This window comes from Typopeltis vanoorti, chromosome 20 (genome assembly GCF_054136105.1).
Source record: "Typopeltis vanoorti isolate ZY-2024b chromosome 20, IOZ_Tvanoo_1.0, whole genome shotgun sequence".
Classification (NCBI taxonomy): Eukaryota; Metazoa; Arthropoda; class Arachnida; order Uropygi; family Thelyphonidae; genus Typopeltis; species Typopeltis vanoorti.
Window position 1 is genome coordinate 54,818,353 of NC_143568.1, and position 23,756 is coordinate 54,842,108.

At 35.8% G+C, this 23,756-nt stretch overlaps 1 protein-coding gene across 1 annotated transcript in view; it reads right to left on the reverse strand.

The window, feature by feature from the left end:
* LOC150095451 (thioredoxin-2-like) overlaps positions 1–23,756 on the reverse strand; it is an 84,040-nt gene that overhangs the window by 17,225 nt on the left and 43,059 nt on the right. Inside the window, exon 4 of the mRNA XM_090410051.1 lies at positions 16,487–16,552. Within this exon, the coding sequence (XP_090266177.1) occupies positions 16,487–16,552 (66 nt within the window). The remainder of the gene's footprint in view (positions 1–16,486; positions 16,553–23,756) is intronic.

Here is a 23,756-nt window from a genome sequence, read left to right on the forward strand (position 1 = left end):
AAGATCAGTACTATCAACATATTGTTGAAAGTTTATTTTTCACTTGGTTAGAGTATAATAAAATTAGTTTAATCCTTTATCCAAGTGTGAGCAAACAAAGTTTGCACCTGAAAGTATCTTCAGGACTGGGGTAAGGTGGTACAACACCAGGGCAACTCGTTGCAAAGGTGGAGCAAGCTACCAACACTCCTATCTCAGTATCTCCTATAATGCAAAACACATCTCCTTGCGGATATGTCTAATGTTATGCATTAAGGGAAGGGCCACTACCCATTAGTTTCGACCTTTATTGAGGTCTCTTCAGGGTAGTGGCCCTTCCCTTAATGCATAATATTAGACATATCCGCAAGGAGATGTGTTTTGCATTATAGGAGATACTGAGATAGGAGTGTTGGTAGCTTGCTCCACTTTTGCAATGAGTTGCCCTGGTGTTGTACCACCTTACCCCAGTCCTGAAGATACTTTCAGGCGCAAACTTTGTTTGCACACACTTGGATAAAGGATTAAATTAATTTTATTATACTATCAACATAAGAAGCCTGAATGGCAAAAAAATGGAGCTAGCTGAGGAATTAGATAAGTACCAGATCGACATAATAGGTGTGACTGAAACAAAAAAGATAAAAACTGGCAAGATCTTTCTGGACAATAAATACAAAATGTTATATTCAGACAATGACAATCAAGGAAAAGAAGGTGTAGCCATGGTATTCAACACAAATTACGAAGCTAATCTTCTTGAATGGCAGGCAATCTCAAGTAGAGTAATGTGGGCAAATATGAGAATGGTGAACTGGACAATGAGACTTATTTGTGCCTATGGTCCCACAGAAGGTTCTACTAAGGTAGAAGTGAAGGAATATTTTGACGCTTTAGAAAAAGCAACTGACACAATGAAAAAGGAAAAGTTGGTCCTTGTTGGGGATCTAAATACCAGAATAGGAAATGATTGTGAGACATACAAAAATATTTTGGGAAAATTTAGAGAAAAGAGCAAAGCTAATAATATTGGCAAATACCTGTTGGATTTCTGTTCAGGACATGGACTGGTTATTATTAACACCATGTTCCAACATAAAAATGTGCACAAATTCACATGGAGAGAAGAGGCAAGGAATAAGAAAAGTCTCATTGACTATGTTATTGTTGATAGTGATGTTTTCTCACTGGTGCAGGACACCAGAGTGTACAGAGGATTTGAAATTGGAAGTGATCACTATCTAGTCTTGAGCAGGATAAAATTGAATTTCATATTGAAAAGAATAACATGTAAGAAAGTTTTAAAGCGAATAAAAGTTGAGCAGCTCTCAGATGTGAACTGTAGACTAAAATACACAAAGATTATTGAAGAAAAAAATGAAAGAGTTTGAGAACAGGAATCAAACCTTGGAGATTCAGTGGCAAGCCTTGAAAAAAGCCCTGATTGATTCAGCCAGAGAGGCATGTGGTGAAGTTGTCTGCAAGGATAGAAATATCAGAACTCCCTGGTGGACACGGGAAGTTAAAGAGGCAGTGAAGGAAAAGAAGAAAGCATATCAAAAGTTCCTGGCAAATAAGTCAGCTTGTGCTCTTAGAGAATACAGAGACAAATGCAAGAATGCTAAACAAAAGTCATGGGAGGACTTTGGCAAGAATATAGAAAATAAATATCAAGAAGGTGGCAAAATATTCTAGAGGTTGTTGAAGCTTAGGAATGGAGGAAAGAGTGCTGTAAAAGGAGTTAGAGATGATAGAGGTGACATGAAAAGGGGAGAAAAAGATATCCTTGAAGTATGGAGTAATTACTTTGAAAAACTGCTAAATGAAACAAGCAGTGATGATAGCACAGTGGTAAAAAAACACTGACCAGGCATGCAGTTAGGAATGCATATCCATACTACAAGTAGAAAAAGCCATCAGAGGCTTGAAATGTGAAAAGGCAGCAGGAGTAGATGATATTCGACCAGAAATGCTGAAGTATGGTGATATAAGTCTTACAGTGGCTGCACTGCATAGTTCAGAAAGCCTGGACAGAGGGACAAATTCACGATGATTGGAGTAGAGCTCTCATAGTACCCATATATAAAAAGGGAAATAAAACTGAATGTGAGAATTACAGAGGTATTTCCCTACTGAGCGTTCCTGGCAAAATCTATGCAAGTATACTTGAGAAACGGTTGAGAAGGATTGTGGAAGAAAAGCTTGGTGAAGAACAAGCTGGATTCAGGCCAAATAGAGGCTGTCAGGATCAGATCTTCACTTTACGACAAATAGTCAAGAAAGCATGGGAATATAACAAAGATATGTATTTAAGTTTTGTCAATTTGGAAAAGGCATATGACTAGGTGCCAAGAGAGAAGCTATTCAATATGCTACAGTTATATGGTGTCAATGGGGCATTATATCAAGCAATACTTAGTCTTTATTTGAGTTGTAAGTCAGCAGTTAGAATTGAAGGAAGTACAGGAAGACGGTTTAATGTTAAATCTGGTGTGAGATAAGGATGTACATTATCCCCTCTGTTATTCATTATCTATATGGATCACATTATGAAGGAAAGTGGTATTAAACATGATATCAAAATTGGAGACGTTAATGTCAGCTCTTTGCTTTATGCAGATGATGTTATACTTCTAAATAAATAAAAAAAAAATCTGCTACAAGTCTGCAAGATTCTCTGACTAAATTGAATAGCTGTTGTAATAGATATGGTATGAAGGTCAGCAATAAAAAGATAAAGACAATGAAAATAGGCAGAATCGTTAAAAATGTCAACTGTTGTGAATGGAGAACCTGTGGAACAAGCGAAACATTTCAGCTACTTAGGACGATTTTTAGTGAAGATGGTAAATTAAATATGGAAACAGACAACAGAATCAACAAAGCTGGTATGGTAGGAAGTCAATTGAATAAATTCATATGGAATAAGAGAGAAATTAGTCTGAACACTAAACACCTGTATACAAGACAGTGTTCAAACAAGTTTTAACTTATGGATCTGAGAGCTGGGTCAGAAGTAAAACACTTGACCAAAGACTAGAGACCACAGATATGAGAGTCCTGAGAAAGATTAGAGGCGTGAACAGATGGCATCAATGGCAATATCATATTAAAAATGAGGATATTAGGAAAGAACTTGACATTGTCAGCATCCAGGAATGCGTTAGTAGAGCTAATCTTAGATGGTATGGTCACTTAAACAGAATGGGCGAGGAAAGATTAGCAAAACAAGTGTTCTCTGCCAGGTTGGCAGGAAAACGACCCAGAGGAAGACCAAGATATAGGTGGATTGATACGGTACAAAGTGCCTTAGACGATAGAAATATGAGATCTGATAATGTTGGAGTCTTGACAAGTAACAGACTGATTTGGAGGAAAATTGTAGATAGGAAGTTAGTAATGATGTAATTTTTTTCATGTAGTACTATCATATCCTGTACATCCCTTGAGGGTACATGGCAGGAATTTGATGATGTATTTGTCTCATAGTTTATGTTTTCTTAAGTTACATGAATTACCTGAAATAAATAAAAATATTGTTTTTTGTTGGATATGTCAAAATTATATATTGTTTATATAATTAAAAAAAAAGAACGATTTCGGAACCTAACCCTACTTTTTCTATGTGATGTAAGTCTCGCATAATGCGATTTATATAATGCAGCATTTCTATGGAACCTAACATCCGTGTTATACGAGGGTTACCTGTATAATCATTGTACAAATTCAATTTTAGTCAATGCAGAATTTGAATATGCAATACCACAAAAAAAAAAGTGAGGACTGGATACTGAATTGAAAAAATGATCTGTTATGCATTTATCAAAATCAATGCACTTCAAATTCAAAGTGAAAAGACAATCAAATTGGTAGCAGTTAAATTTTTATGTACAACATGGGTTCTGACTATTTCTGTTATGGTGGCCATTGTTTCTGGGTTACAGTTATGCCTCTGGTATTTAGTCATAAACACAGTTTAATTTCTGGTGGAACAGAATACTCTCCCTCAGTCATTCTCAACCTTATGTCCTTTGACATTATAAATGGAGCAAGTAGGATGACCTCCCAGACTTCTCTTTTCCACAGTTATACTATTGTTGCAGAAACAAGTCTCCCTAATCCAAATGACTGCTCTCAATGAGTTTTCAGAAATTATATATTATCCATGTTAGAATGAAGACTTTCATTCTCCACTGCATTCAAAACTAATTTATATACAAGCCTTAGTTTTCCAACCAGTGCAAAAAGGCAATCCAAGTTTTAAAAAAAAAAAAGTGTGTGTGTGGGGGGGGGGGGGGGAACAAAAAGGAAGCAGCTTCATTTTCAACCTAAAGCAAACAATATTTGCAAAATAGCATTAACATCAATAAATCTGACTAAATAAATGCAGAAAAATCTCCTCTTGAACGAATAGCAGTCATTCTTTCTGGTCATCCACTAAAAGGATCACTGAGGACAACTGCTCTCTTCATAGTATTCTGCCTATTTCTCACCTGAGTGTAAATAAAAATGGTGACATTCTGGCATTCTCCAGCACAGATAACCATGGGAAATCATCCCCAATCATAGGAATAATGCACTACACCTACACACTTCCTGCAAGATTCTGTCATAGACATCAAATGAATACTGAATAACCTAGATACTAAAAGCATCTGATCTTCATGATAATGCCCATTTGTACTTAAGAAATGTGATTTAGAACTAACATCTGTTCTATATCATCTCTGTTATACTCAGATGGCATCGACCTCCATAGCATGGATGCCAGCCCACATTCAAACTAATTTCAAGAAAGAGATAAAAGTCTGACATCAACCCACTGACTTATTGCCATCACCTCAGTGCTCTCCAACTAATGGAGGTGTTCAATGATCTGCTTCATCACCAGGAGATTAAGAGTATGGATTCTTCTAGTCAAGATCCAAAGCAGATCTTCAAGTCTAGACACCCACCTCTAGACATAACATGAAAAAGTTGATAGAACTAAGTGCTGGTATACATTACATTTCCAAGGAAAACAATTGTGTTTAGCATCAGAAATTTGCATGTAGTCTGTTTCCATCCTTTGTAAATGACCAGCCGATTTTCTCTCTGGTTGTTTACACATGTAATGGCAGGCAGTATTTTCTCTGCCAATACAAGTGTATCCACACACTCTTAACACGTTCATTGCCAAGCTGAAAATTGGAATTTCGTGTGGTGGCCAAATTTTTTTTATTTTTTTATTGTGCTCAAAATAAGTTAGCATATTATTTATATGCTTTTGTTATTATGTACTCTAAATATCTATTACGCGATATCGCGTGATATGTAATTCGGTCAAATAAGTTATATATTTTACAAATAAAAAACATTTAAATATAATAATTATAACTTTAATTATCAGTCTTTTATAATCACATAGAATTTTTAAAAATAACGTACAAATAGAAAAAAATAATTATCAAAAATCAACATTTATAGGGAACATACTAAAAAAAAAAAAAAAACCCTCAAAATAAATAAAAACCAAACTTCAAGCACGCTAAATCAACGAATAACTAAACAAAATCATCGTGTCGTCGCCTTGTCCGAATGCCGCCATTGTGCACACTGGCTAACATAAACAATAGACAATGGCTGGCAGCCATCCCCACTCCATGAAAGTCGATCCCTTCCCTAGTGGCCAATATAAATATTACGTGCTGTTTCGCTGTGGCCGCTATTCTGCTTAGAAACTTGATAGCGACGTCCACACGATAGCACGTGATCGGCCGGCAGGTGAGAACTCTCATCACGCGATATCGCGTGATCGGCAATGAACGTGTTAAAGCCTGCCCTTTTCCCCTAAACATGAGTTTTTCTCGTTGACCACAAAGCCCTATTCATAGTTTTGCAGATAAGTCATTATTACTATTTGTCAGACAAATTTTGTCCTGTTTAACATTGATGGTTGCCAGCAACATACATCATCCAAACATGGAATTATCCAAGCAGTTACAAGGGCAAATGCTGTTTTCAAAAACAAGGGACTCGTTTAGATTTCAGAATCAAGTAAGCCAATGAAATGAGTCTTGTTCTTTCATAATGCAATTAAAGAAGACTCTTTAGACTAACGTCATCTAAAGGAATATTTTTTGACTATTTTTAAAAGAAAATATTATATTCTGGCTCACAATAATACTGAGATCTATTAAAATGATTCTTTGCAACATAGTGAAGAACTTGAAATTGATTTGGATATTTTTGATGATCAGAGTGCGAAAAGTTAAATAGGAAGAGGAAGATTCGTCACTGAAAATAAGACAACAGTTGGAGAAAGAATAATATCATCATCAAATTCCTGACATTTATTCTCAAGGGTATGATAGAGCTACATGAAAAATTTACATCATTACTAACTTCCTATCCACAATTTTCCTCCAAATCAATCTGTAACCTGTCAAGGCTTCAACATTGTCAGACCTTATATTTCTATCTTCTAAGGCACTTTTTACCGTATCAATCCACCTATATCTTGGTCTTCCTCTGGGTCTTTTTCCTCCCAATATGGCATCTCCTGCTAATCTTTCCTCTCCCATTCTCTTTAAGTGACCATACCACCTGAGATTAGCTCTAGTAACACATTCCTGGATGCCAACAATGTCAAGTTCTTTCCTAATATGATATTGCCATCGATGCCATCTATTCATGCCCCTAATGTTTCTCAGGACTCTCATATCTGCATTCTCTAGTCTTTGGTCAAGTGTTCTACGTCTAACCCAGCGCTCAGATCCATAAGTTAAAACTGGTTTGAACACCGTCTTGTATACAGCTAATTTAGTGTTCCGACAAATTTCTCTCTTATTCCACATGAATTTATTCAATTGACTTCCCACCATACTAGCTTTGCTGATTCTGTTGTCTATTTTTATATTTAATTTACCATATCCACTAAAAATTGTTCCTAAGTAGCTGAAATGTTTTTTCTTCTTCTATACGTCCTCCATTCACAATCCAGTTGATATTTTCAATGCTTCTGCTTATTATCATTGTCTTTGCCTTGTTATTGCTGACCTTCATACCATATCTATAACAACAGTTATTCAATTTAGTCATGGAATCTAGCAGACTTGTAGCGGATTTATTTAGAAGTATAACATCATCCGCATAAAACAATGAGCTGACATTAACACTCCAATTTTGATATCACATTTAATACCACTTTCCTTCATAATGTGATCCATATAGATAATAAATAACAGAGAGATAATGTACATCCTTCTCTGACACCAGATTTAACATTAAACCATCTTCCTGTACTTCCTTCAATTCTAACTGCTGACTTACAACTCAAATAAAGACAGAGTATTGCTTGATATAATGCACCACTAACACCATACAACTGTAGCGTTTTGAATAGATTCTCTCTTGGCACCTTGTCATATGGTTTTTCCAGATCTACAAAACTTAAATACAGATGTTTGTATATTGCCATGATTTCTCAACTATTTGTTGTAAAGTGAAAATCATTTCAACTATGCTACCATAGTTGAAATCTCCATTTCAACTATGGTAGCATTGATTGGAGGCAGGAGAGGACACATGGGAGGAAGGAATTGGATTTTATGCGGTTATTAAGGGATAACTATCTGCAACAGCATGTAACGGAAAATACTAGGGGTCACAGAGTGCTTGACCTAGTAATTGCATCTGAGGATCCGACTAACGAATATGACCACACTGCCACCAATTGGTGAGAGTGATCATAGGATCTTGACTTGGGAGGTGGCTAAAGGTGTGGAATTTACAATTAAGACAGGGTAATTATCAGGAATTATCGGAATACAAGGCTAATCTTCTTGAATGGCAGTCAGTCTCAAGTAGAGTAATGCGGGCAAATATGAGAATGGGGAACTCGACAATGAGACTTATTTGTGCCTATGGTCCCACAGAAGGTTCTACTAAGGTAGAAGTGAAGGAATATTTTGACGCTTTAGAAAAAGCAACTGACACAATGAAAAAGGAAAAGTTGGTCCTTGTTGGGGATCTAAATAGCAGAATAGGAAATGATTGTGAGACATACAAAAATATTTTGGGAAAATTTGGAGAAAACAGCAAAGCTAATAATAATGGCAAATATCTGTTGGATTTCTGCTCAGGACATGGACTGGTTATTACTAACACAATGTTCCAACATAAAAATGTGCACAAATTCACATGGAGAGAAGAGGCTAGGAATAAGAAAAGTCTCATTGACTATGTTATTGTTGATAGTGATGTTTTCTCACTGGTACAGGACACCAGAGTGTACAGAGGATTTGAAATTGGAAGTGATCACTATTTAGTCTTGAGCAGGATAAAATTGAATTTCATATTGAAAAGAATAACATGTAAGAAAGTTTTAAAGCGAATAAAAGTTGAGCAGCTCTCAGATGTGAACTGTAGACTAAAATACAGAAAGATTATTGAAAAGAAAATGAAAGAGTTTGAGAACAGGAATCAAGCCTTGGAGATTCAGTGGCAAACTCTGAAAAAAACATTGGATGATTCTGCCAGAGAGGCATGTGGTGAGGTTGTGTGCAAGGATAAAAAAATCAGAACTCCCTGGTGGACACAGGAAGTTAAAGAGGCAGTGAAGGAAAAGAAGAAAGCATATCAAAAGTTCCTGGCAAATAAGTCAGCTTTTACTCTTACAGAATACAGAGACAAATGTAAGAAAGCTAAACAGCGTGTAAAACTAGCTAAACAAAAGTCATGGGAGGATTTTGGCAAGAATATAGAAAATAAATATAAAGAAGGTAGCAAAATATTCTGGAGGTTGTTGAAGAAACTTAGGAATGGAGGAAAGAGTGCTGTAAAAGGAGTTAGAGATGATAAAGGTGACATGAAAACAGGAGAAAAAGATATCCTTGAAGTATGGAGTAATTACTTTGAAAAACTGCTAAATGAAACAAGCAGTGATGACAGCACAGTGATAAAACACACTGACCAGGCATGCAGTCAGGAATACATATCCATACTTGAAGTAGAAAAAGCCATCAAAGGCTTGAAATGTGGAAAGGCAGCAGGAGTAGATGATATTCGACCAGAAATGCTGAAGTATGGTGGTATAAAAGTCTTACAGTGGCTGCACTGCATAGTTCAGAAAGCCTGGACAGAGGGACGAATTCCCGATGATTGGAGTAGAGCTCTCATAGTACGCATATATGAAAAGGGAAATAAAACTGAATGTGAGAATTACAGAGGTATTTCCCTACTGAGTGTTCCTGGCAAGATCTATGCAAGTATACTTGAGAAACGGTTGAGAAGAATTGTGGAAGAAAAGCTTGGTGAAGAACAAGCTGGATTCAGGCCAAATAGAGGCTGTCAGGATCAGATCTTCACTTTACGACAAATAGTCGAGAAAGCATGGGAATATAACAAAGATCTGTATTTAAGCTTTGTCGATTTGGAAAAGGCATATGATAAGGTGCCAAGAGAGAAGCTATTCAATATGCTGCAGTTATATGGTGTCAATGGGGCATTATATCAAGCAATACTTAGTCTTTATTTGAGTTGTAAGTCAGCAGTTAGAATTCAAGGAAGTACAGGAAGATGGTTTAACGTTAAATCTGGTGTGAGACAAGGATGTACATTATCCCCTCTGTTATTCATTATCTATATGGATCACATTATGAAGGAAAGTGGTATTAAACATGATATCAAAATTGGAGATGTTAATGTCAGCCCTTTGCTTTATGCGGATGATGTTATACTTCTAAATAAATCTGCTACAAGTCTGCAAGATTCTCTGACTAAATTGAATAGCTGATGTAATAGATATGGTATGAAGGTCAGCAATAAAAAGATAAAGACAATGAAAATAGGCAGAATCATTGAAAATATCAACTGTGTTGTGAATGGAGAACCTGTGGAACAAGTAAAACATTTCAGCTACTTAGGCACAATTTTTACTGAAGATAGTAAATTAAAAATAGAAATAGACAACAGAATCAGTCAAGCTGGTATGGTGGGAAGTCAATTGAATAAATTCATATGGAATAAGAGAGAAATTAGTCGGAATACTAAATTAGCTGTATACAAGACAATGTTCAAACCAGTTTTAACTTATGGATCTGAGAGCTGGGTCAGAAGTAAAACACTTGACCAAAGACTAGAGACCACAGATATGAGAGTCCTGAGAAAGATTAGAGGCGTGAACAGATGGCATCAATGGCAATATCATATTAAAAATGAGGATATTAGGAAAGAACTTGACATTGTCAGCATCCAGGAATGCATTAGCAGAGCTAATCTCAGGTGGTATGGTCACTTAAATAGAATGGGAGAGGAAAGATTAGCAAAACAAGTGTTCTCTGCCAGGTTGGCAGGAAAACGACCCAGAGGAAGACCAAGATATAGGTGGATTGATACGGTACAAAGTGCCTTAGACGATAGAAATATAAGATCTGATAATGTTGGAGTCTTGACAAGTAACAGACTGATTTGGAGGAAAATTGTAGATAGGAAGTTAATAATGATGTAATTTTTTCATGTAGTACTGTCATATCCTGTACACCCCTTGAGGGTACATGGCAGGAATTTGATGATGATGAAGTATGACAAGCTTAGGAGTTTGATTGGTTCAGTGCCATAGCATGTAAAACTGCAAGGGCTGGATGTTGATAGTACATGGGAGGTGGTTAAGAAGTGTTTGCAGGAGGCAATGGCTGACTGCATAACTAGAGTCCGAATAATAAATCAAGTAGGGATTAAATGGATGAATAACACCATTAAGCTTGAGCTGCAAAAAAAAAAAAAAAAAAAACTGTGGAGGGAATTTAAGGAGAAAGGTGACCTGCAGGCACATGAATGGTATAAAGCCCAGGCCAGAAGGGTAACAAGTGTGGTAAGAAAAGCAAAAGCAGATTATGAAAGAACATTAGCCATGCAGGCTAAAGAGAATCCCAAAAAAGTTTTTTGGATATGTTACAAGTAAAAGAAAAAACGTATATGGCAGATTGATTTTAAAGAATGCCGATGGTAGAGAGGTAACCGAATCAGTTGATATAGTAGAATTAGTGAGTGAGTACTTTGCAAGAGTATATCATCCAGGTGGTGACATTGCAGAAATAGAAGAACCAACAGTTTATATGGGAATTGTGGTGAATGAAGTGAAGGTGAATAGTCTATTACAAAACCTCAATGTCAATTCATCGGCGGGATTGGATGGTATACCAGCGTACGAGAAGCGGCTAAAGAATTGACAGTGCCTTTGACCATTTTGTTTAATTTGAGTCTCGGGTCTGGGTTAGTCCCAAGGGGGGTGGAAAGAGGGGAAAATAGTTCCACTGCATAAAGGAGGTTCCAAGGCTGCTGTTGAAAATTACCGGCCAATCAGCATATCAGGAATTGTTGTCAAGGTCTTGGAGAAAATAGTCAAGAGGAAAATACAAGATTGGATACATGAAAATGGGATACTGTATGGGGGACAGCATGGTTTTGTGAAAGGGTAGATCATGCCTCAGTAACTTGCTCACGTTCTATAACACAGTGACGGCTGAACTGGATAAGGGTAATGGGTTTACAGTGATTCTACTGGACCTTGCTAAAGCCTTGGATAGGATACCACATGGAATTCTAATCAGTAAACTGCAGCATATGAGAATGGATATAGGGTTGGTGAAATGGATAAGAGAGTGGTTGATGGAGAGATATCAGAGAGTGATTTATTCAGGAGTAGAGTCCAAAAGACAGCCTGTGACTAGTGGTGTGCTGCAGGGTTCTGTTCTTGGACCACTACTGTTTAATTTGTTCATTAACGATATAGGAAAGGATCTGAGAGGAACTGTGCATCTGTTTGCGGATGATGCAAAGTTAGGTAGAGCAATAGTGAATGCTCAGGATGTCAAAATTTTGCAGGATGATTTGGATAGTTTGGAGGACTGGGCTAAGGAGAATGGATGTCAATTTAATGTGGAAAAATGTAAGGATTTGCATTTTGGAGTGAAAAGATTAGCAGCAGTATACCACATTGGTGGAACTGTACTCCAGGAGATTGACGAGGCCAGGGAGTTGAAGTTTAGGGGACACATCGCAAAAGTGGCAAAATCAGCTCATCAAATCACTTGGTTGCTAAAGAATATTTTAACAAGCAGAGACAAACAGGTTATTGTTCCTCTGTATCGAGCCTTGATAAGACCCCATCTAGACTACTATGCCCAGATATGGGTGCCAGGGTTTCTTCTCGATGGGGAGGAGGTGGAGAGGATCCAGACGAGCGACCAAGATAATAGCAGGACTATGGAATGAACCTTATGAGAACTGGTTGAAGATTTGTGGGCTGCAGAAATTGGTTGATAGGCGAAAAAGGGGTGATATGATTGAGACATTCAAATTACTGAAGGGTTTCTATAAGATTAATTCAGAAGATATTTTTGAGAATAGGATTGGTAGTGGGAGGACTAGGGGCCATCAATGGAAGCTTGGTAAGAGTGTGGTTAGCAAGGGTGTTAGAGTTAGGTTTTTTACTTGGAGAGTGGTAAATGAGTGGAATAAGCTGCCAGAGTCTGTTGAGGGTGCCATGACTGTAAATGAGTTCAAGGTGAAGTATGATAGATACTGTGTGAATGTTGAATAGTTGTTCTTGACATGATGTTGGGCCTCCCTCGATGAGTCTAGGGACTCCTTGGAGCTGCCCATAATAATAATGATGATGATGATACTGGCAAAAATCTTACCAGGAACACTCAGTAGAGAAATACCTCTGTAATTCTCAATTGTTTTATTTCCCTTTTTATATATGGGTACTATGAGAGCTCTACTCCAATCATCTGGAATTCGTCCCTCTGAACTATGCAGTAGGACGAATTATTATCTAACACTGTAAGACTTTTATACCCCCATACTTGAGCATTTCTGTTCGAATATCATCTACTCCAGCTGCCTTTCCACATTTCATGATACCACATCTGTTCTGTTATCACTGCTGGTTTCATTTAGCAATTTTTCAAAGTATTACTCCATACGCCAAGGATATCTTTTTCTCCAGTTTTCATGTCACCTTTATCATCTTTAATTCCTTTTACAGCACTCTTTCCTCCATTTCTGAGCTTCTTCTAGAACCTCCAGAATATCTTGCATTCTTGATATTTATTTTCTACGTTCTTACCAAAGTCTTCTCATGACTTTTGTTTAGCTAGTTTTATACAGTTTATACTTTCTTACATTTGTCTCTATATTCTCTAAGAGCACAAGCTGACTTATTTGCCAGGAACTTTTGATATGATTTAATATTCAGCTGAATATTTGTGCCTTTCAGTGGAGATACTGGACTAAAAGTGGTAAAATGTCTGCACCAAAAAACCAAATTTGCAATAATTAACAACAGCAAAATGCAATTCAGACTTTCCACCTTACCTCCTCTATGCAGATTCATATATGCTGAAAGAGTATAGTAGTGACAAGAATGAACATGTCCAGAGCACATACCAATTAATCTATTTACTTGAATATAACTCACACCCCTAATTTTACTTTACGAAAAAAGAAATTAAAATAGTTTCGCATATACATCTTGGACACACACACAAAAAAAAGTTTAAAGATGTTCACGTCATGGCGATAGTAACTCGTTCTCCATAGTAAAGAACACGCCCACCCGAACAGCCACTATACTGTAGACACAAGAAAAACAAGTAGTTTTATTGTATCACTGCATAAGGTACAGAAATATTTGCAGTCTGTGTAATATATTTCTCAACAAATAGTTGAGAAATATATTACACAACTGGGATAAAAACGGCACTAATTAATCAATCACATGTCCCCCTTCCACAGAATCTATGCTGTATAGACTCAAGCAAAACCACATGTTGCACCGGAAAACATAGTATCTAACTAAAAACTGTTGTCCAATTTTTTAATTACATGAAATAAATGTTTGCTTGATTGCATTTGAAATTTAAGATGTCATTAAGACAGATGACTAAGGCTAACTTCAAATAGAATTCCACAATGAATCAGTTTGAAGTGGCATGCAAACAAGTAGCAGTAAAATTCAACCAAAGGGTTGAAACTTTGTAGGAGTTGAGCTCGCATGTGCGAAGTGGAAGCGGTACACAAATAGTAATGAGAAGTTCTGTTGGCACAATAAACAGGCAAAACACCACCCCGTCGTGAACGTGTTAAAACTAAGATATATGGCGATTTGAGATATTCTGGAATTTGGTTGAAGAGCATTAGCATTTCAACTCAACAATTGTTAGCTTTCCTTTGTTGTTGGGTCACACGATCTTTTGTTAATACCACACCAATCATATGCATGTCTTCATAGCTGCTCTATCTCTAAGGGCCTACCACTGCTGTCTGTTTCGCGCTCTGCTTTCACTTCTCATTTGTCATTCATGAAGGATTGTTTATTACATATCTCAAGTCTTGTAAATTACTGGTAATTTTTGCTTGATATAATGGGAAAGAAGATGAAGCTATTTGGGTAGATGACTTTGACGATGCACACAAGCAAGCAAGGAAATTACTTTAATTAGCTCTAATTTTATTTTTTTGGGGGGGGGATGCAAGTTATATTCAATAAATACAGTAGACATTCACCACTATTACTAACTGTCCCTTTCTCCAAATCTTTCTTTACTAGATACAACCAAATCTCGGAAAGAAATCTCTTGAAATATTTTGACTAGCAAGCTAATTGATATGGTGGTGGTGTCCAAAATGAATCACTACACTGAGCTGTTCATGCATTCAAATCAGCCTATGAGTCCATGTTAATATTTGAAACCATTGACAAGAAGAAATACAGCCGTTTCTTGGACTGGTAATGTTAAGTGGAAATAACCAACAACCAAACCTGAGAACATATTGGGATTCCAATCTTTACTCCTGCCACCAACAATCAAGAACTTGTTAACATTTTGTACTTATTCAGGAATTCCTTCACCTCAATGATAATTTAGACGTATGCCAGCGTGGAGAGGATGTTCGAAGTTCAAAGCAACATAAGCAAAATGATAAACTATATAAATATAGAATTATAACAAACTTGCAGAATCATACTCTATGTCTGGAATAATGAAATATACTCAGGAGTATAAATTTTATAAAAGAAACAGTGACGAAATCAGTTGCAAAAGAAAAAGCAAAGAGGCCAACTATTTTTGTTGATGTGGTGTGATGAGAGCAGTTAAAAACAATTTTTGACAATGCAATCCACTACAATGGACAAATACTAAAAGGGAACTAAACAACAAAAAAAGTGCATCCTTCATCTGAAGTGGACTATAATATGCATATGAAATGTGTTGATAAAGCACATCAAATATTCAAATATTATTCTTGTGTAAGATAAACACTGAAATGGACTACAAAGAAATTATTTTTCCATTTGTTGTAAATACGTTACGCCAATGACTTTCATGTTGTTATTTTTGTATTGCACAAAAAATATTTTCCTAGCATGTGTTCATTCCTAGATTCTATGTTGCCGTATGAGAGAGAGAGAGAGAGAGAGAGAGAGAGAGAGAGATGATAATAGGACACAAAACAGAAGGTACAAAAATAAATTCTCTATCTCTGGTGGGTACAAGTTATCAATCATCAGTCTTCCTAAAGAGATTCAACAAAATAATTTCAGGCAACACTGAGAAATGTTTCCCATAAAGAAATGCAAAATTTGTGCAATAAACAATATTAGAAGAGAATCAAAATATATATCTTCATTTCAATGTTGGATTGTTTAAAATCCCATGCTTTTATTTATTAAACATAAAGAAATACAAAGATGGAAAATAGTTCTAAGTAAAAAGTATTTCAACTTACTCTGAAAGTTTTTTTTTTTTTTTTTTTTTTTTGTAAATGTGTAGTGGAAACGCTAAGACTTTCACTTGTCCACCTACTAACTTTGTACAAATTTCACATCTGCCCAACCTTAGAATACTACTCTCACTGGGGAAATACATCAAAACTCTCCCTAAAAATGCTCGATGCTGTCCATAAAGAGGACATTTCAACTAAACGATGATCCTTCTTTAACAGACTCACTCCAGTCACTTGTATCACTGTCTGATTCTGTTTTATGCCTTTTCTAAAATGGAATATTGTCCATTCCATGAACACTGCTCCATTTATCATTCTCTGCACTTCAGTTGTGCAGAGGATATAAACAAGCAGTAAGAGTGCAATATCCATTTACATTTTGCTACTAATCTGTCAAATCTCCCAAACACTAGCAGTGCCTTCCACTGACATACTCTAAACCTACAATCTCCAGGTGTTCAAAAAGAAAATTAATAGATTCTACTCCCTTAACCCCACATGCAATACCAATTTTCTACATGTCCTAAACCTGCTAAGTGTGTGGTACAAAATTTTTAGTGGTGGGATGTGGTAATCATAAATCAGTCTGTATTTGATTCTTAGCTAAGAGAATACAAAGCAAAAATTTACAAATATCTTATCAAAACACAAACAAAGTGATATGCTAAAAAAAAACATGTCTTCTTGAACACTGGTTATTCTATGAAAAGAGAATATATCTAGAAATATTTACCTTGGCCTTATTCTTTAGGAAAATGAATGTTGGCATACATGTCACATTATAATCTGCAGCAAGGTCCTATAAAGCACCCAAATGAAAAGACTGTTGCAATATAATTTTTAAAACAAAAAACACTTACGATAAACTTTTTAATTTTTAACATTAGAGACCTACTAATATCCAACCAACATAAGAGACTTGTTTAACATATCTAAATATTAATGAACAAAAGCAAAAAGATAACATTTTTAAGATGTGTTATTACAAAAAGAATTAGCTGCACGAGTTTCATTCACTCTCTCTCTCACACACACACACACACACAGTGTGCGTGTACAAGATAATAAATGCAATGTTGTTGTTTGTTTGATATTGTTATCTAATAGTTGGACTGTTCAAATATAAAATGTGTTGATTTTCATTTTAAGCAGCAATTCTGTAATTTGGTAGCTACAGATGTGCAGTTACAAAACAAATATTGTCTGGTTGAAGTTCAAGCATCTGCAGAATATGTATTTAATTTCTAAAGAATCAAGTATTACAATGCTCCTATAATGATAAAAATTTAACAAACTTTCAAAGTAATTACATCCAAAACATATACTTTCAGTCCAATTCCCTTTATAGTTCTTTTTCCTCCATTTCTAAATTTTTCCAGTAACTGTAGAAGAGCTTGCCACCTATGTATTTATATTCTTACCAAAGTCATCCCATGATTTTTGTTCAGCTATTTTTACACATATCTTAAGTTTTGATTCTGTATCTTGGCAGACAACTTTGTCACTGAATCAGTTTAATAATATTTGTATACTTAAATTCATTTTGAAAGTTCCTCAACTGATTCTTTTAAATACTTTTGTACTTTTTCCATGTGATACTCATCTTTATCCTAGTCTGAAACTCGAAAGTGACATCACTTCCTATCCAACAATCTAGTCTATGAAGCTTTTAAATTATACTGAAGAAAGTTCATTATTGACTCTCACATAACACAATGTTTGTACCAATGCACTAGACAATGCAACATCTCACATATCCAATATCTAGCTCTATAATTTTAAAATTATAGTTCATGATTAATCAGTTCATAAATGCATAGTATTCATTTTATGCATGTGCAATGATATAAAAAATTTAATATTTCCATATATTTATTTATTAAATGCATTGCAGTGACAATGGAGATACAAACTAATCATTAAGTACCATGCTTGTGTAATACAAGGTAGACTTTTATCTGTTATATTTCACTGTTTCAATAAATGCTAATTGAAATGGTAAAGTTTACTTTACCATTTCAATACTTGTGTGCAAGGATAAAAAAATCAGAACTCCCTGGTGGACACAGGAAGTTAAAGAGGCAGTGAAGGAAAAGAAGAAAGCATATCAAAAGTTCCTGGCAAATAAGTCAGCTTTTACTCTTACAGAATACAGAGACAAATGTAAGAAAGCTAAACAGCGTGTAAAACTAGCTAAACAAAAGTCATGGGAGGATTTTGGCAAGAATATAGAAAATAAATATAAAGAAGGTGGCAAAATATTCTGGAGTTTGTTGAAGAAGCTTAGGAATGGAGGAAAGAGTGCTGTAAAAGGAGTTAGAGATGATAAAGGTGACATGAAAAAAGGAGAAAAAGATATCCTTGAAAAACTGCTAAATGAAACAAGCAGTGATGACAGCACAGTGATAAAAAACACTGACCAGGCGTGCAGTCAGGAATACATATCCATACTTGAAGTAGAAAAAGTCATCAAAGGCTTGAAATGCAGAAAGGCAGCAGGAGTAGATGATATTCGACCAGAAATGCTGAAGTATGTGATATAAGTCTTACAGTGGCTGCACTGCATAGTTCGGAAAGCCTGGACAGAGGGACGAATTTCCGATGATTGGAGTAGAGCTCTCATAGTACCCGTATATAAAAAGGGAAATAAAATTGAATGTGAGAATTACAGAGGTATTTCCCTACTGAGTGTTCCTGGCAAGATCTATGCAAGTATACTTGAGAAACAGTTGAGAAGAATTGTGGAAGAAAAGCTTGGTGAAGAACAAGCTGGATTCAGGCCAAATAGAGGCTGTCAGGATCAGATCTTCACTTTACGACAAATAGTCGAGAAAGCATGGGAATATAACAAAGATATGTATTTAAGTTTTGTCAATTTGGAAAAGGCATATGACAAGGTGCCAAGAGAGAAGCTATTCAATACGCTACAGTTATATGGTGTCAATGGGGCATTATATCAAGCAATACTTAGTCTTTATTTGAGTTGTAAGTCAGCAGTTAGAATTGAAGGAAGTACAGGAAGATGGTTTAATGTTAAATCTGGTGTGAGACAAGGATGAACATTATCCCCTCTGTTATTCATTATCTATATGGATCACATTATGAAGGAAAGTGGTATTAAACATGATATCAAAATTGGAGACGTTAATGTCAGCTCTTTGCTTTATGCGGATGATGTTATACTTCTAAATAAATCTGCTACAAGTCTGCAAGATTCTCTGACTAAATTGAATAGCTGTTGTAATAGATATGGTATGAAGGTCAGCAATAAAAAGACAAAGACAATGAAAATAGGCAGAATCGTTGAAAATGTCAACTGTGTTGTGAATGGAGAACCTGTGGAACAAGTGAAACATTTCAGCTACTTAGGCACGATTTTTAGTGAAGATGGTAAATTAAATATGGAAACAGACAACAGAATCAACAAAGCTGGTATGGTAGTAAGTCAATTGAATAAATTCATATGGAATAAGAGAGAAATTATTCTGAACACTAAACACCTGTATACAAGACAGTGTTCAAACCAGTTTTAACTTGTGGATCTGAGAGCTGAGTCAGAAGTAAACCACTTGACCAAAGACTAGAGGCCACTGATATGAGTCCTGAGAAAGATTAGAGACGTGAACAGATGGCATCAGTGGCAATATCATATTAAAAATGAGGATATTAGGAAAGAACTTGACATTGTCAGCATCCAGGAATGTGTTAGCAGAGCTAATCTCAGGTGGTATGGTCACTTAAATAGAATGGGAGAGGAAAGATTAGCAAAACAAGTGTTCTCTGCCAGGTTGGCAGGAAAACGACCCAGAGGAAGACCAAGATATAGGTGGATTGATACGGTACAATGTGCCTTAGACGATAGAAATATAAGATCTGATAATATTGGAGTCTTGAAAAGTAACAGACTGATTTGGAGGAAAATTGTAGATAGGAAGTTAGTACTGATGTAATTTTTTCATGTAGTACTGTCATATCCTGTACACCCCTTGAGGGTACATGGCAGGAATTTGATGATGAAGTTTACTGGTCTATTTAGGCAGCATCATGTTTCTGAATTCTATGCATTTGTTAAATCTACATATTTTTATTATATCCATGGGAAAAACTCCTTAATTATTTACTACACTTTTCATGAGTACTACATCCATGATAAACAGTTGCCTCTACTGTACCAGTAATGACATATTAACCTGTTCAAGTAGTACACAAGAATATAATCATTCACCAAGAATTGTTCTAACTTCCAACCAAAAATGATTATGCAAGTTGTATGTTTATACATCATAAATATAAAAGTAAACAAAAGGAACTGACTATTGAAGAGAATAAATTTTATGCCTATAGTTTCTTTAATAATGGAAAAAATCACAGACTAGCAAAGCAGAAATAGACAGCTTGTCATCAGAAGTGGTTCAGGATATTTTGAACAGACCATCAACAAGTTATACTGTATAATATCCTATACAATGCTAGAAACAAGTCATGATATGTGCATTGCATTATGGGATACTACGGCAAGTGATGGGAAGTCATCAGCCTCTACATATAACTAGCCCAGTTGTGAAATTACTTCATACACAAACTTTATTTGCTTACACTTAGATAAAGGATGAAGTCAAGAATATGATTTCTTGGCATCTTTAATTTATAATATAACAAAGTGAAAAAAACTTTCAACTCTTCAACATCCTACTACTGAAGCTCAACTATCTATTGTCCAACCACCTAAATTGTAAAAGTGACTTCACTACCTACAACTAACCACCCTCCCTTTTACAATTCCAGTGATCAAGTAGGGAGAGATACCAGCGTATTTGTTGTAAACAATGCTCATCCAACCACCAACCAGAATACCAGGTAGCCAACGCCTTTGAACTTTTAACTAGTTTTCCTTTCAAACATACCTTAGAGGACACTACTCTTCTCAGTAATCTAAACCATAATATTGTACAAGATTCTTCCTTCACAATATTCTGCACTTAGCCATTCACAACCACATGGCACAACAAAAGCACCTATGGGATCTCCAGGATTTCGAGTCTCTTCCATTCTATGGTTAGGCTAATACTTCTAAATGCTAACTCTGAGTAAATTACTGATATTATCCTCACTCAAATGAAAACTTTCATCTTCTTCTCCATTCAAAATTCTCACCAATATTCAGCATACCACAAGGGACTTTACACAAGAACATAGCACACACTTAAGCATGTAGCAAATGCAAAACAACCACAAACAAATCCAACCATGACTCTGAAAGAGCAAAGTGCAAAAAAACTTTGCTCTTGTACAAATAGCAGTTGCATCTTCTGGTCTCTGGTAAAGGCCAATGGATTTACTATACTTTCATCTTTCTTACCCAATGGCACTGCAACTACTGTATAAATGGCCAAAACAAAGTACCTTCTACCATATCAGTAACAGTACGCTAGATGCTTCCTATACATTTTTGCTAGGAAGAAGAATCTTAAATAACCTAGATACTAAAAAGCCATCTGATCCTGAAATCTTCCCACTTGTACTCAAAAGTTGTACTTTAGAACTAAACACATGGTCTGTATCATTTCTATACTCTTTTCTACTCAGCTTGTATCCTTCCCAATAAGTGGATTCAGGTTTATGTTTGGAAATGGACTGAACTATTAATGAATGCCGTCAGCTTAGTAATTTGTAAAATTATCAATAATGGGTTGCTTAACAGTTAAAAAACCAGATAACAGGGAAAAGACTCAAACACAGACTTCAAAGGAATACAGAGAAAAGACCAGGCTTCTAACTTAACATCCGATCCTCACTTTCTTATAGTGCATTCCATTAGCAAGTATCTACCTTAATACTGAATGAATAAGGATAAGCTGGCAATTTGGAATTCAGCTTACTAAACTATATTCTGTACTGACAAAGCAAAAGACAATGGTACAACAAGATGAAATGCCGGCTGAAGTTAAACAAGGATCATGCTGTTTGTCAGGGAACCAGGGCAAAAAGTGGTCATCTACTGAAACAACTTAACATTAGCAGATTGCAAGACAGGCACCAACAATGTAAAAGGTATCAATAGAGTGACAGAAGAATTACAGAAGCATACATCAGAATAATTAGTGTTAATGAAATGAAGACAAAAACTGGTGAGATTCTTCTGAATAACTACAAGATGCTACATTCAGATAATGATTAGGAAAATTAATTAGTAGATATAGTATATGACACTAAATATGAAGATAAGCTTAGTGAATGACAGACAAATCAAGTACTACTGATGGGGTGAAACATCAAAATGGGGAGCTGGAAAATCAGAATAAATTGCACCTATGAGCCTGTAGAAGGAATGATCAACGAAGTTCATGCATTACTTTTGGTAATTAGAGAAAGCACTTGAAAAAAAAAGAAAAGTTGGCCCTTGATGAGGATCTAAACAGCAGAATGGGAAAGGAATACCAGACATAAGGAAGTGTTTGGAGAAACTCTGGAGAAAAACAAAGCTAAGTACTTGCTGGATTTCTGTTAAAGACATGGATTAGTCATTACTTATACCATGTTTCACATAATGATGTGCACAAATTCACACTGAAAGAAGACAAGAAAAGTCCCATTGACTATGTTTTTGTTGAGAGCATATCTTTATGATGATTCAGGAAAAGAGCAAATGGATGATTTCAAACAAGAAGTAAATCACTATTAATGTTTGGACAAAAGGTTTAAATAATAAAAGGTGAGTGGCATCAGAAGAGGGCTTGAAGATTCAAATATATAAATATCATTCAAGAAAAAAAAAAAGTTTGAAAACAAGAATCAAACTTTGAAGAATCCTAAGAGTGAAAAAATATCACTGCAGTCAACTTCACCATATGCAACTGTGGATGAGGAATGATTCAGCTGAACGGGCATGTGGTGAAACTGTCTACAATACAAAAATCAGGACTCCGTGATGGACTCACAAAGTTAAAGAGGTAGTCATGGAAAAGAAGAAAGCATATCAAAAGTTCTTCACAAGTAAACCAGCATGTGCTTCAAGAGGGTACAAAGAAAAATATAATGGGCTTTGTCATGGAAATGTTGACAAGGCAAGAATGATTTCGGGTTTGTGTTCATCAAATTCGGACCCATCATATGTGTGCAAAGATGTCTACATGTGTAAGGCATTAGAGAAGAATAGGGATCTCCAAGTTGTCCAACTGTGTCAGGTAGACTGCAAACAAGAGTATACAAAAGAACACGCAGGTAAATTATTATGTCTGTACACAAATGCTAGGAGTATCAGAAACAAAGCGGCAGAGTTTGTTGTCTTAGTCAATATGTTGCGACCTCAGATTGTAGGAATTAGTGAGACCTGACTATCAGAATCAGACCTACTAACTGGTATCAGTGTCAGGGGTACAGAATTTTTAGGAAGGATAGAATGGATAGGAGAGGAAGGGGCATGCTGCTAATGATATTGGATGACTTAAATCCAGTTAGAGTTGAGACCTATGAATGTAGTAATACTACTAACAATATTTCATGTCTTAGTGAGTTTAACGCCATCTGGTGTGAGGTGGAATCTAACAAGATAAATTACATAGTGGGATGTTGTTACAGACCTGGTGGATCAGTTGCTGGTGATGAAGAAATGCATCACCAAATAGAAAAGTAATCATAATGGGAGACTTTAATTATCCAAATATTGATTGGGTATCAGAAGAATCGCATAAGAAGAATGAAAATGCATTTATTGAGCTGTTGCAAGACAACTTCCTCAAGCAGCATGTGACAGAAGGAACTAGAGGTCAAAGAGTGTTAGATTTGATTATAGTGTCAGAGGGTGTTTCAGTTAAAGACGTAACTATTCTGCCTCCAGTTGGTGACAGTGATCATGTGGTATTAGATATCATTAGATTCATAAACTTAGTCACTTAGGAGTGACTAAGTTTATAAATGTTTCATTCAGAAAAGGTTACATGCTGAACTACAAAGCAGGAAATTATAACTAACTGAGGAGTATACTGAGCTCAGTGGAATGGAAT